This window comes from Anabrus simplex, chromosome 6 (genome assembly GCF_040414725.1).
Source record: "Anabrus simplex isolate iqAnaSimp1 chromosome 6, ASM4041472v1, whole genome shotgun sequence".
Classification (NCBI taxonomy): domain Eukaryota; kingdom Metazoa; phylum Arthropoda; class Insecta; order Orthoptera; family Tettigoniidae; genus Anabrus; species Anabrus simplex.
This window is the reverse complement of record NC_090270.1, coordinates 23,460,991-23,476,584: the sequence shown is the minus strand read 5'-3', so window position 1 is coordinate 23,476,584 and position 15,594 is coordinate 23,460,991. Positions and strand designations below refer to the sequence as shown.

The 15,594-nt window shown below is 39.1% G+C and overlaps 1 protein-coding gene across 1 annotated transcript in view; it reads left to right on the top strand.

Annotated features, from left to right (window-relative positions):
- The window catches only part of Cluap1 (clusterin associated protein 1), a 47,526-nt gene that overhangs the window by 11,763 nt on the left and 20,169 nt on the right, over nt 1-15,594 (top strand). Inside the window, exons 3-5 of the mRNA XM_067148976.2 lie at nt 728-904; nt 4,314-4,409; nt 10,401-10,618. Coding sequence (XP_067005077.2) covers nt 728-904; nt 4,314-4,409; nt 10,401-10,618 — 491 coding nt within the window. The remainder of the gene's footprint in view (nt 1-727; nt 905-4,313; nt 4,410-10,400; nt 10,619-15,594) is intronic.

The following is a 15,594-nucleotide window of genomic DNA, read 5'->3' as shown; positions in this document are numbered from 1 at the left end:
TCGACAGTGTCTCATACACAAGGCTTTTCACATGGTCCCACAAGAAGAAATCAAGTGGGGTGAGTTTAGGTGAACGAGTGGGCCATAAAACAGGACCTCCTCTTCCTATCCACTTTACAGGGAATGTCTGATCCAGGTGTTCACAAACCCTCAGTCCAAAATGAGGTGGGGCTCCATCATGTTGGACCCACATCCGTTGACAAAGGGCAAGTGGGATGTGTTCCAGGAACGTAGGTAGTACATCTCTGAGCACCACTGTTTACACTGCTGCATTTAGGTGGGGAGGAAGAAGAAACAGGCCTACTACGTAATCATTGACTAAGGGTGTATGAAGGTGACAGTGCCATGTTGTTGGCTTCTGGCATGATAAAGAACTACTGCAGGACGAAATTCCGACACCCCGGCATCTGTTAAGAACGGACGGACGTTAAACAAGTTGGATTATTAATAACTTTTGACTCAGATGTTCCCAGGCTATGATTTCTTATCTCAAAATGATCCATTTGCCGTTCTCCATCATCCCTGAAAGTTTGTAATATCATCACGGATACACCCTGTTCATGAATGTGAGTCTTTGTTGTAACCCTGTAATTGATTAATCAGTACTGCCATTTAGAGCCCTATTCCATCTGATATTGCAGTATAGTCTTAGTAAACTTTGACTATTATTGTCACATGAATGTTCATTATGTATAATACTAAAATGAATTTCTTCTTCCTATTTCAGGCAGTCAAAGTTCAAATTAAGTTAAATACCAAACTAGTGTATCAAGCTGATGGTTATGCTGTCCGTGAGATGCTGAAAGCAGCTGCTCCTCTGTATAGCTCCCTTCAAGAGAACATAGGCAAGGTCACTGAACGAGTGTCTGACTATATACCTGAAGAAGAAGATTTATCAACAAAGGTAAGACCTCTTGGCAGGCATCGAGTAGTAATCATATAGACCTTTCTACTTCTAGTTAAAAACTCCCATTAATGAATTATATGTTTAGATTTATACCTTCAGAATCTTCCTTGGCAGATGTGATATTCTTAGGGGTTTTTGTTCTGTGAAGGAGACAAACAGCAGAATAAAGTTTTGCAAAGACTTAGCTTTTCTTCCTCAGAAGAAACAGTAGACCAAACAACGTTGAGAGATTTGAATTCAGTTGTCCGTTGCTCTCTTGATGAGACGGTATCCTCATTCATAAGGTATGAAGCAACATTCTCCACCTTATAGGGTACTACAGCAGATATTTTACAATGCTCTGGCCTTGGACTTGTATATCCAGCAGCATGCAAAGACAGGGGATATATGTAGCTGTGATATGGGCTTATGCCGTGTCAACAAAACAAGGCAAAACTCTTTACGTTTGACAGAGAACTTTGCTCTGCGTCTTCAGAAGAAAATCTTGACTGTTCACGAGGAAGACTTCTACAATAATGAGGGTTTGAATTTAAGAACGCCTTACCATTGGAGCTGTAGTGGTACGCTCCTTTGTCACCAGGTGGCTCTCTGTATGCTAGCTCCAAGCAGTAGCTGACGACAACATTAAGCTCCAATTAAGACATTGTCACACCGTGTGTGCATAAGAGGACATCAGACAAATCAGGGATGAACGTGGTAGAAGAAATAAATACAAAGTAGTAAAATAAAATGCATTTTTTCTGAAGACGTAGAGCAAAGTTCTCTGTAAAACGTACAGAGTTTCACCTTGTTTTCTTGACACGGCATAAGCCCAAAAGCCCATAACATGTCTACAAGTACGGGCCGTGAAAACATCAATGTTAATGGGAGATATACAGTATGTTCAGGCAATCAACACAATGTGAATCATCTCTGGGACTGTCCAATCCACTCCAACATACTGGTTACCATTTCTTTCTTGTGTCTCTCCATCAGACTTGTGCCATTCGTGTGCATTACATGGAGAGTACAATAAAATCTCATCCAACACTCTCCTACCAATCCACAAGGATATCAAGGATATCAGGGATATTTGTGGATGAAAGTCCCACCAACCACCTGTGAGAACTGCCAAGCAGTTGACAGAAGCAGACTTCAGTCAATCTGAGGTGTGGAAGCAGTGGTAGTCACATGCTGTTCCCGAGTGGCATAGACTGTTTGATCACATCGTGTCCCAGGAGACTTTGACCTTTGTTGCAAGACTCAGTCGTCACTCAGTGTGCAAATTGGTCTGCGAGGGGGGCTGACTGTGATGTGGAGCGTCTTGCCAAACTGTGGAGAATATCTGTTGCACTCATACGAGGGATCACAGACAGATCTTGTGAAGGTTCCGTCATCCTTAATTCAGTAGCTGAATGGACTCGGTGTAGAGCTCTGAAATCGTGATTTTGTACTTGCTTTTGGCAAAGGTGTTATACATACTGTTAATTGTTCTACTTCTTTTATTCTGTCCAGTCATAAATAAAATTATCGTTCATCATGTCAACTACTTCTCCCAACATATCATGAGACAGCCAGTGATGAACGAGACTACTATTTCTTCAACAGAGTAACAGTCAATTGAAATCAAAACTTTCAGTATTGTTACAACAGCCAGAGATGGTTATGGTTTACTTTATGGTCTCCATATTTCAAAAAAAAAAAAGCAAGATTGTCCTGAATTTTGGCTTTGAAGAAAATGTCCAGCCTGAATTTTTTAATTTCCTGTGAATGTCCTGAATTCTACTACATCTGGGAAAGAAAATTAAAGTTACCCTCTGTGTACATACTTTGGTTATTTTTGTTTCTTTCTTCAGTGTAACTTTCAAAGTCAGTCTACATTTTATTTATTTACTTCCTCCAGCAAAGAGTAGTGGAGTATGGTCTCATCATCATAGAGAGCACAGAGTTTGTGATCTGCTTTCAAAGTTGCTGGAAGCCTGATTCCTTTTTTCTGTATGCTTGATTGTGAATTGATAGAATTCAATAAAAACTACCAGTTTGTGTATGCTTTGCTATTCTTTGCATTGTCTGTGCTGTTGAAGCTATTCTCACTTTTTGTTGCTTGTTAAACTGTTCAGTAATTAGCCTAAATAAATGACTTCTCAATGTTAAATTGTAGTTTTAAAGACATGACATGTATTACATTTCATGAATACATCATGAATAAAGATGTTTTATTAAGTAAGATATTAACAAAATAAAGCCCCCTGTGGGTGGGGGCAGTAGAATTCATCCATAGTATTCCCTGCCTGTTGTAAGAGGTGACTAAAAGGGACCCCAGAGGTTCTGGACTTGGGAGAATGGATTGGCGACCACAGGGCCCTTACAGGGCATTTACTTGTGCCGGGATCCTCACTTTGGTCTATCCTATCTGGCCTCTCTTGGAAAAACTCTTGTTCTTTTCTGACCCCGATGGTACTAGGTTCGCGAGGCCTGGGAAGTCCTTCACTTTCATGCCCTTTGTGGCTCTTGTCTTTCTTTGGCGGATACCTTCATTTTTCTAAGTGTTGAATCACTTCCGTTTTTCTCTCTGATTAGTGTTATATAGAGGATTGTTGCCTAGTTGTACTTCCTCTTAAAGTAATAATCACCACCACCTGTACAAAATAAATCTAGTTTTATGTTTTTCATTGTGTTATTAAAAAACACTATGGTATTCTCAAATATTGCCATTAATTACTTGTTTCTATGTCTAGATATATAAAAAGACTTGTGTAGACTTCTTCTCCTTCTTCCATCACCCTTATCCGGGTAGCTCCTGACCTCCCTGGAGACACTGGGGTATTCCTTAGATCTTCGTTCCTGTCCACTTCTGACGCTTCATACAGACTTATTACAAAGGCATTTTATACCTAACTGCCAGGTTTCAATGGAAAAATGGAAGAGGTCTAATACTTTGAAATGAGAGGGCCATGAAGGGCGTGTAAATGAAAGATTCCCTAGGTTTCGCAAAGCTAATACTGTTGGGGTCAAAAAAGAACAAGAGTTGAGCAAGGGAGGTCAGATAGGAAAGATTAAAGCAAGGAGCCTGATGCAAGTAAGTGAAAGCAATGTCAGACTCAGGTAGGGGAGCTGTTGTCGCCAGTCCGTGCTCCAAAGTTCAGAGCCCCTGTTCCACATTTCAGTCATCACGGGATAACATTGATGTATAAGTATAGACTTGTTACAATAAAATGTAGTTAATTCTTTTTTCTGGTGTAGCAACTCTCGTTCACTTCTAAGGAAGTGGAGCCAAATCTTCTTGAAATGTTAAAGATTCCCTGCAGATTATCTTAAAAACCCAAAAGAATATTGTATCTATAATATTGTATTTCTCTCTCTCTCTTTCACTTTCTCCTTTGTTTTCTGTATTAAGTAATGACCGTTGCCTCTTTATTCATTTCAGATGGAGGAACTAAAGCAAGCTCGGCTTTTGGCCACAGAAATTACAACTCAGGGTGCTACTATATATGATCTCTTAAGCCGAGAAGTTGAGATGCGGGTAAGTAGACTTCTCTCTCTCTCATTCTCCTCAACCTGATGGTTGGTGGGTAGGATGACTGTCCTCGTCCAACGACCTTCTATCCTGAGCTAGCTGCTTGATTAGTTGATATGGACGTCGCCCGTTAATGCCATCGAGGAACCCTGCTCTTGGCCGTCCTCTTCTAGTCTTTCCTTCCAGTTTCCCTTCAAGCCGTGTGGCGCACCTTGATGAATGCCGGAGTAAATGTCCTATCCAACTACAACTTATCCAGATAAAAAAAAAAAGATAAGGTAATTCAGACAGTCGTAAAGCTTTATGTGGTTTCAAAACTTTGTGCCCATAAGCCTATGGATCTGCATTTTTATATGGAATATGACAATTGTTCAAAACAACCTTGGTGTTAGTTTGTGGTCAAACTGGAGGAAGAGTAAAGGAGAAAATGAAATGAAAGAGTGAAAAGGGCTATTAAAGATCAAAATATAGCAAAGAAAAACAAGGATGTTCAAAAACAAAACTACTCCAAAGGATCATTCTGCAAAATGTTCACAAAATAGCAAATTGAACAAGAATACAGAGATTGGAAACTACTGGTAAATAGAATTGTGGGTAAAGAAAAGATCAAGAGCTGGGAGACATTTACAACAAAACTAGAAGAGGACTGTAAAGACAACCAAAAAATGTATGGAATATTGAACAGTAGAAGACCTGACAGAGAGGATATTAGAGCACTTGCTTTACAACCAAACGACAGATTGCATTCTGCATCATTTCTCATACATGTGTATCTCGCTAGCTTCTGCATTGCTGGTGTCGTAAAGCTTTGTCCGGAGAAGTTTCGCAGTTGACTCGCAATTCTTGGGGGTAGCAGTCAGGAATGTATAGTGTTGCTGTTATTTGAATTTAACTGTGACTCAAGTAGTGCATTTTCACAATGAATGTCACAATGCCTTCTTACATTCAGCAGAAGAGAAGCTAGAAGTTTAAAAATTAAGACTGTACAAAGTAAAAGCAGACAGTTTACATGGAAGTTCTATGATAAACATAATTGAATTTGTGGCTGTGAAAATAACAATTCATAGCACTGTTTTCCATGCTTGTTGTTTGACAGGGAGGATAAATGGTGCAAAACAGGAATGACAAATTTAAATCATCTAGCAGACAGGATAAAAATGTACAAAACTTCAAAGGCCCACATTAGAAATACTTTAAGCCTACCGCTGTTTGGGAAATTGAACAATGAGATGGTGAACACAACCTTTTAAATTCTTTTTCAATTTGCTTTACGGCTTACCGACACAGATAGGTCTTATGGCGATGGCGACGATGGGACAGGAAAGGGCTAGGAGTGGAAAGGAATCGACCATGGCCTTAGTTAGGTACAGCCCCAACATTTGCCTGGTGTGAAAATGGGAAACTATGGAAAACCATCTTAAGGCTGCTGACAGCCCACTATCTCCTAAATGCAAGCTCACAGCTGTGCGACGTGAACTGCACGGCCAGGTCACACCGTTTATTAAAATTAAATAGCTTCCTTATGAAAAGGTTAAAAATTTCACAATTTTATTGTAAAGAGAAACTTCCTGTATCTTATTTTCTGAATTTAAATTTACACTTATACATTTAAAATAAACTGCAGCCATCTATGGTAAACCACAAACCACCAATGTTAAAGAATATAAGTTAACTGTGAGCAAGCAAAAGATAGTGGCAATGAAAATAGTAGAGCCACCCACTCAGTGGAACTTCACACTTGAGGGAGGGAGAATTGAATGTGAGGAAAGCTTTAGCTTTCTTGGAAATGTCATCTCCAATAATGGGAATGTTAAACTAAAAGTACAAAAGTGTGTCCAAAGGATCAAACTTCTTCTATCAAGTGTGGGATGTAGGCAGTTCCTTCAAGAGCAGAACAGACAATGTTCAAATTTTACTTTCTAATAAGCTTTCATTCCATATCCTGAAGGGATAGCCTAGAGAAGGATCTGTCCTAGTATTCGCCGTAATGCAGGAGAATAGAAAACCATTCTCAGGACAGCTGACGGTGGGGAGAAGTCCTCTGCCTCCCAAACGTAGAGCTGCAAGGCTGACCAAAACTAGTCTCTGTTAAGGCAGTGAAATCATACCTTTGCCAAAATCTTAACATACACCTTGGAGAGCCATGTATTAAATACAGGAGACATCAGTATTACCCTGCAATGATCAAAAGAACTTGCTCAAAGCTTACATCCCAGCACATTCTCTTCGAGTGGATGTGTGACGACGTAGAGGAGTGGTTGAGGGGGTCACATGCTGTCTGGCCACTGTGCTGTGTACGCTGTGAAGACGCGGTGACACAAGAGTTTCATTGCCACTTCTGTATCCGTTTATGCGTTCTTGTTGTTTTGTCAGTTTTGTACACATTTTCTTTCTTTAGTTGTAGTTGTTGTCCTATAATCTCGTTACAAAGGTGAAAAATGAGAGTATCCTCCTAATTCAGTACAATAAAGATTCCGTCATTAGACGGAGTAAACAAACTCAAACATGTTTTGGCTCGTTTGAGCCATCTTCAGTGAAAAATGAGGGGAGATTTGAAATAATTTACATAATATAAGTTGAAAAAACGCTAAAAAACATAATGAAGGGGCAAATGAAAAAACAAACAAAAGAGAGCCTAGACGGAAACAAAATTAGCACAAATATACAATATTTACATCAATATGCGGAGCAAAAAACAACTCACTGCGAAAAAACACCAATGAAATTTAAAGCTTTAGAAACAACAGCATTCTCAAAATCTTCTCAATCTAGCGGTCCCTTTCTTGATTATTGTTTCATAATGTTGGCTGCCTTATTATAAAGGGTCGGAAGGGCCGCGATATAAAATTTTTCATTCCTTTGTTTTCTTAGGTTAACACAATTCTTAGTTTCAATTATTATTTTAAAGTAACACCTTTTCACTGAATTTTGTCGCAGTGAGTTGTTTTTTGCTCCGCATATTGATGTAAATATTGTATATTTGTGCTAATTTTGTTTCCGTCTAGGCTCTCTTTTGTTTGTTTTTTCATTTGCTCCTTCATTATGTTTTTTAGCATTTTTTCAGCTTATATTATGTAAATTATTTCAAATCTCCCCTCATTTTTCACTGAAGATGGCTCAAACGAGCCGAAACATGTTTGAGTTTGTTTACTCCGTCTAATGACGGAATATTTATTGTATTGAATTAGGAGGATACTCTCATTTTTCACCTTTGTAAAGTGAAAACCGTCAATACGGAATGATTCTAATATCCTATAATCTCTTCTCATGTAGCATGTACTGTATTGGTAAATGCTTTTATGTATATAGTGTTGTGTAGCATGTTGTTATTCTAGTTATAGTTATGGTGTCATTTGAGTGTAGGTATGGCTTCTACTTCGAAGTCTGGTAGCAAATCTGGACGGCCTTTAAAGGGACAAGCTATAGAAATAGTCTATAATGTAGCTGCTCACCTACGAGAACAGAAAACCATTCATAAACTGAATTATAATGTTGTGGCTTCAACAAGAGAAGCAACGGGTGTTTCAGAGTCACTAATGAAGCGTATATTAGCGGAAGGGAAGATGTCTATGGCCAACGGTCGTCTGCAATTTTCTACACCTGATGGCAAGAAAACGGTCCATAAAAAAGGATCGAAACAGACACTTCACGTAGGGTGTGATACGTGGGAAAGTAAGTGAATTTTATGCGAGTAAAAAAACTGTACCTACATTGAACAAACTGAAGCATATGTTAAAATTGGAAAAGATACTTGACTGTACTGGTCCAAAGATGCCCTCATTGACGACGCCATTGATAGCTTCATTATTTATGTGAACGATGGCAGCCCATCTGAATATGAATCAGAGCTCGAGAATGAAAGCAGTAATTGGGAAGTTGATAGTGAGATGGCAGATGAGATACGAGAATGTTAGGTATGTTACCCTGCCTCTTATGACTCAATCCTTAACCTTCATAAGCGAGCGTTTTGCATGCATTATTTCGTGTTCATATTATGTCCTCTGTGTGTACACTTATTGAAACAGTATTTTTAAAAGTATGGTTTACAGCTTGGGAATTGTAAATACTTCCATTTAATTCCATACGTAATACTTTCGTTCTTTTAACTGCATTGCATTTCCGGCATTAATGAAAGAATAACCTCAGTCGACGAGCCTGATTGCAGCTGCTTACAGTATGACAGCCAGTCAGCCAGCCGCACATTCCTCGGGGAAGATCGGGATGAACCGAAGCGAGCTGTGCGAACCAAACTATCCAAGGGTTCTTCTGTTTGTTGTCGGTAAATAAATTACAGGCATATGAAATAAAGTTATGCAGAAGATGATTAGGGACAGAATGATTACATCAGAAGAGATATGCAGATGAACTCGACAATGGAGGAAAAACTGAGAGCTGCATGACTAAAAATGCAGGAGATGCAGATTCCCAGGGAGTATGTAGAGGGGATGATGCCTGGAGAAAGCCTAGTCAGATATCTGAGAAGGAGGTAGTTGGACCATTTTAAAGAAGTTTTAACAAAAAAGGGAGAGGTATTGGAGAATGTAATGAGAAAGGAAGTTGATATAGACAGAATCAGATGGAGGCATGTCATTTATACAAATCCTGCCTGGTCCGCTGGAAGGATGACGCAATATTTCTAGCTGCCTAAACCTTTTAAAATGAAATAGCTCCCTTAGCAGATCAGTGGTAAGGTGTTGGCTTTCTGATCCCAAGATACAGAACCTCATGTTTTAGATATTAGCATGTTTAAGTTTTCTGGTGTTTACCTGACAAATTAATTAAAACTCAGCCTTAGGTCACCCAACAGAGTTCTATTTTCTGTGCCACCTGGTAGATGTTGCTGTTCTAATGAATGGCTATGCAGGTTTAAAAAAAATATAAAATTATGTTTTGTATCTGAAGATTGCTTGTGTTTTTAAGAAATTCTTTAAAAAAAAAAAAAAAAAAAAAAAGCAGTGAACAACCCTTTGAATGTTTCAGAAGTAGAACATCTAAACTGACATGCAGGTAACCAAAATTGCATCAGATTGAAATATCTTCCACACGATTATTACTGTGTTATTAATTTAACAGATAAGTGCTAGGTTCGATGGATGAGCAAGATGAAATATGTTTGAATATTCTGTAATATTCTTCAGGAGCTGTAAATTTGCCTGTGAGGAAGAGCATACACAGGACCTCTAACCGAGTCTGGCATTGTTTTCACTTGCTTGTGCCAGGCTCTTCATGTTCATATTTCATATTCAAGTTCCCTTGGTCAACTCTCGCCTTCTTCTAACCCATGAACAAATGGTTCATGAGGCGTAAGAATCTCATTTTAATATCTTTCCGGTCCACTTCCTTCCTTTTGCAGGCACCTTCATTTTTTGGAGGGTTGGGCCTATTTCTCTTCCTCTTTTGGTATATCATGAGGGTTTTTTCAGGTTTTCATTCAAGCCTTTTCAGTCTTTTGATCCCTCTGTGGGTGGGGGCGGTAGAATAACACCCACGGTATCCCCTGCCTGTCGTAAGAGGCGACTTAAAGAGGCCCCACAGGCTCTCAACTTGGGAGCGTTGGTTGGCGACTATGGGGCCCTTAGCTGAGTCCTGGCATTTCTTCCATGTACTTGTGCCCGGCTCCTCACTTTCATCTATCCTATCCGACCTCCCTTGGTCAGCTCTTGTTCTTTTCAGACCCCAACACTATTGGAACATTCGAGGACTAGGAATCTTTCATTTTCACGCCCTTCGTGGCCCTCGCCTTTCTTTGGCCGATATCTTCATTTTTCGAAGTGTCGGATTCCTTCAGTTTTCTCCCTCTGATTAGTGTTATGGTTCCCTAGCTGTATTTCTTCTTAAAACAATAAAACCTTTCAGTCTTTTGCGAGGGGCAGCAGCAACAATCTATGCTTCCCCTTAACAGGGGATAAATGGCCATGTTAGTTAAGTGTACAATTACATTTTGTATCTGAATGTTTTTTTTTTTTTTTTTTTTTTTTTTTTTTTTTTTTTTTTAAGGAAATTCGTAAGGAAGCAGTGAACAATCCTTTGGAAATTGCAGAAGTTGAAACTATTGTGAGGAAAGGAATGGAGAAATTACAGAAAGAAACTATCAACCTGAAACAGCAGATGGAGAATGTCACTGTTTCTGAAGCAAGTTTGGACAGTAAAATAGAAAAGAAACGTCTTGAGCTAGAAAGAAGCCAGAAAAGGCTTCAGACCCTGAAGAAAGTAAGGTAAGAATATAATTATTTTGTATTGCTGAAGTATGAGTGATATCAGTTCCTGTGATGAATGGTGTCAAGATGTCACTTACAGGATCGATATTGTGTAAACATTTCAGTGGACTTGGCAGACTTATAAGTAATAGCACCTTCTGGCGTGGTGAGGAAAACAACACTGAACCACCTCACTCCTCATGCTACTTCACTGATGCTTAGGTTTTCTATGAAGTTGGTTGTCGAATACTTAGCGTTCTACCAGTTTCACGGAAAGAAAGCAAGTGTTATTCCTTATTATGAAATTTTAGTCATTGTTTCTCAAATGGTATAATATTTTTAGTTTCTTATTATCTTGATTTTTGAATGAGACAACTTGAGAAGTGTTATAATAAGAAACTCACTCCTTCCCTCCATCCCTCGCCTGCCTGACCGCCCACTCCATACTCAGTAGCATGTTGGATAACAAGATTCCTCCGGCAAATATTGTCTGCCATCAGGTTTTCTGCCTCTTCCTCTCAGTGGACACCAGTCCGTGAAAGATTTTTTGCAAACTTTTGGTGTTGTGTGTCTCATGGCCTTTATCTGTGTATGCCTGAAGGTATCTACATTAGTGCCTTTCTTGGAATTTTTTCATTGTCCATCTGAGTAACATGACTTGCAAATTGCAGTCTTCCTTCGGCAACAAGTTTGTGCAAGCTATGTAGACCACTTCTCTGCTGGATTTCTTTATTCATAATGTGATCCTGGTAGCTTATTTTTGAGAATTCATCTGAGACATCATTGATGAAAGACACTGAACTTGTGAGTTGACTTTGCTGACATCTTCCTAGTTTTCACCCATATAGAACAGTTGGCATAGTAATGGACATATAGGACTATAACTTTATGGTTATGGGAAGTGAAGTTGATGGCCCCATTTGCTGTCATTTTGTCCATTAAAAGAAAGCAAGAAAGTTTGCAGTTTAGATTTTTAAAAATCCAAACCACAGAACAAGTTTTTGTATTAGAAACCTCACATGCATTAGCTGGAAATCAAACTGTGTCCACCTTGGTAAGTAGCCAGTAACAGTGCCACTCATCATTATCATCATCATTGTCCCACTCCAGTTGCCTGGGTGTGGTTAACAAGCCTCTTCCATTCCTTTATGTCCTTCCACTTTTCCTGCTCCATTACTCTTGCCACATCCAATCTAGCTTCTCTAATGTCCTTCCAAATCTGATCCATCTACCTTCTTCTCGGTCTTCCAACTGGTCTCTTTCCCTTAACTTCTCTTTCCAGTTCCCTTCTTGCTACCCGTTCCTTTCCCATTCTTTTTTACATGTCCGAACCATCTCAGTCTTGCTTTTTGTATGTTCTGTACTAACAGTTCTATATTTAGCTCTTCTCTGATTTTAATATTTTGAATTCTATCTCTTCTTGTCTTTTTAACCGATGTTCTTAAAAATTTCATTTCTACTGCTTGGATCTTACTATCTTGTCTCTTATTAGTTACCAGCATTTCTAGTCCGTATGTTACAATTGGTATGAAATACTGTTTATATAATGTTACTTTCGTTCTCTTGGGTACTTTGTCATCCCATAAAAGCTCTCTGACTTGATGATAAAATGTTGTACCTTTACTTAGTGTGTTATTAATTTCATGGTTGGTTTCATTACTTCCATTAATAATGCTACCCAGATACTATAAGTTTTCTTTTCACTACTTACCATTCCAAACTCCTTCAGATTTTCATTCCAAATGTCCAGTCTCTTTTGTACTTCCTTTTCTCCCTTTCCCAAATCACCACGTCATCTGCAAATACCAAAGCATTCACTTCATCACTACTGATGCTCTGTTTTACACGTTTTATGATTTCATCCATCAATGTAATAAACAATAATGGTGACAGTGCACTTCCTTGCTTGAGACTTTTTTTTTTTTTGTATAAAATGGTTTAGTCACCACTTCCCACTTGTACACTGCTTTTACTCTCATGATACAAGTAAGTAAGTAAGTAAGTAATTCGTCTTTATTCGTGGCGAAGTTAGGGCTCAAGGCCCTCTCTTACACTTAACCACAATATTTAAAATGAGTAACGTACATATAATATTTAAATAAACAGATCTTTTAAAATAATATGGTACTAATAGAAAATTTGAGATTGTAATAAAAAAAACTATTATAGAATGGACAACACTACAATCTAAGTGTACATGATGATAAATATAAAACTAACACTAGTGATAATAAGAGACGGAAACACAGAAGAAAAAAAAACCTATAACTAGCAAATATATTTCTAATTTTTATGAATATATGCTCATTCACGCACTCATTCACACTACACACATCGAAAGTCAGCTAGAGGTATTCAGAAAGTGATTTCGGCAATCCGTCTTAAATCTCCTACGAGAACGCAAATCCCTAATGGTAGCAGGTAGGGTATTCCACAGCCTCGCGGCAGTGACTACAAAGGAGCGGTTGTAGGTCCTGGAGTGACTGAGAGATATTGTTAAACAGGAGCCAGATCGTGTATCGTGGTTATGATAGGAGGAGAGGTAATTAAATTTTGAAGAGAGATAATTCGGTACACCTGTGTTTAGAACTCCATGCAGAAGAGACAACATGTGGAGACTGCGACGCTCATGAACACGAAGCCATGACAACTCCCTGTAATAAGGTGAAATGTGAGAACCATATCGCAGCTTAAATATGAATCGAATACAGGTGTTTAAACTCCGTTCAAGCATCTTGTTACTGTCTTGAGATATGTCCGTAAGTACAGTGTCGCAGTAGTCTAGAATTGGTAAGATTAGGGATTTTACCAGTTGTATTTTAAGATTTTTTGGAAATATAGTAGAGTAGCGTTTGAGAGGAAAAAGGGATTTCTGCACTTTACGGCATGTATTTGTCACTTGTTCAGTCCAGTTGAGGGTCTCAGTCATTATAACGCCTAAGTTTCTCACTGACGTACAATAGGGCACGACAATGTTATTTAAAATAATTGGGGGTACATGTCTACTTTTTAACAAGTTGAGGTTTATTTTGGTACCAAATATAATAGCCTGAGTTTTGTTAGGATTTATTAACAAGCTGTTATTTTTTGCATAGTCATTCAGTCGTCGTAAGTCAAAATGTACTCTGTCAATGGCTGCATCTATGTCTTGTGGATATGAGTGATAATAAATCTGAAGATCATCTGCATAGATATGGTACTTGCTATATTTCAATGCGTCCCCTATGTCGTTCACACTAACAACAAATAGAAGTGGGCCCAAAACCGACCCCTGCGGGACACCTATTGATTTGTTGTGCCATCCTGAGTACATTGTTCCTACTGATACTCGTTGCCGACGGTCAGTGAGGTAAGAGCTAAAAAAAATAAGAGATGTCATATTAAAGTTGAGACTACAGAGTTTCAGCAATAGTAACCCAGGGCTAACTGTGTCAAAGGCGCTGCTTAGGTCTAGTAGTGTTGCTACAGTCACATATCGTTGGTCTATCGCTTGTCTGATGTCGTCCGTAACTTGCAGTAATGCTGTCGCGGTACTATGTCCTTTTTTAAAGCCGGATTGAAAAGGGTCAAGGAGGGAATTTTGGGTCAGGTATACAGTGATTTGTGCATGAATCAGACGTTCTAGTGCTTTTGCGAGGGGTGGCAGGATGGACACAGGGCGGTAATCTGATGGAGAATCCAAGGTATTGTTTTTCGGGATAGGCCTTATTAGTGCGTCTTTCCAAACGTTAGGGAATACTCCATTGGTCAGGCAGTAGTTGAATATGTGAGTCAGTATTGGTAGTACAGCCCCGATGATGTTTTTAATTAATTTTATAGAGATACCGTCATTACCTGTCGCATCGGAAGTGATAGAGTAGAGTACACGTTTAACATCATTTGCGCTAACGGTGTGGAAAGAGAACTGGTCGCACTCGGAAGAGCGTGCTAAGTTTGTGGGATTAGCTGGTAATGGAACTGGTCCGACTTTAGGCTGAGAAAAGTAATCATTTAAGGTATCTAGAGATATGGTGGGAATGTGCTCTTCTACGGCTTTGCCTATGCCCAGAGATCGTAACTTCTTCCAGGTTTGGTTTAAATTATTATTTCCAGCTAATTGTTGAAAGTAGCGGCATTTACTGTTTCTAATTAGCTGTTTAACTTTGTTTCTAAGTATCCTGTATTGCTCAAAGTCATATTTGTCACGTGTTCGTCTGAATTGTCTGTACCAACGGTCATGGCTGGCCATAACAGATCTTATCTCGGTCGTCAGCCAGGGAGAAGGGGGGCGGGTAAATCTTACCTGCCTCTCCGGAGCATGTTTGTCATACAAGTTCAGCACTGAGTTGAATCTGTTGACTTTTGAGTCAATGTCATGAAAATTACGTATGTCATCCCACGGTAAGTTATATGCGTCATTACGTAGGTCATCTAATTCAATATGTTTTATGTCTCTTAAAATAACGTAGCGTGCTTTATACTTCGGTCCTCGGATAGAGTAACATAAGTACAATAAGTCGTGAGTTGAAATCCCAGGAGCAGGGATCTGTCCGTGCTTAACGACTTTCTGGGGTTGATTTGAAATTATAAGGTCAATTAAAGTGTGAGTCGAGTGGTCAGGGTAGTAGACATGATTCGTAGCTTTAAGTGGTAGGATTTCCATGTTCAGAGCATGGAATATGTGACACAACTTATCCGATTCACTAGTTTGTTTTAACAAGTCAGTATTAAAATCCCCCATGACTATGACATCTTCGTAGACCGAGATAAGATCAGTTAAAGCTGCTTCGAATTCCCCCATTTGTCTAATATTAGGTGGCTTATATACAATTCCTATTAATATTTTCTTATTACAGTCGAGTTCAACAAACATATACTCAGGTCGCAGGGGAAGGCTTGGGTCTGAGGTGCAGATAATCTTGCATTTTAAATCATTCCTGTAGTAAAAGGCTACTCCACCACCTCGTCTGTCAGTACGGTCATGTCGTAAGAGCGAGTATCCGTCGAGATTTACA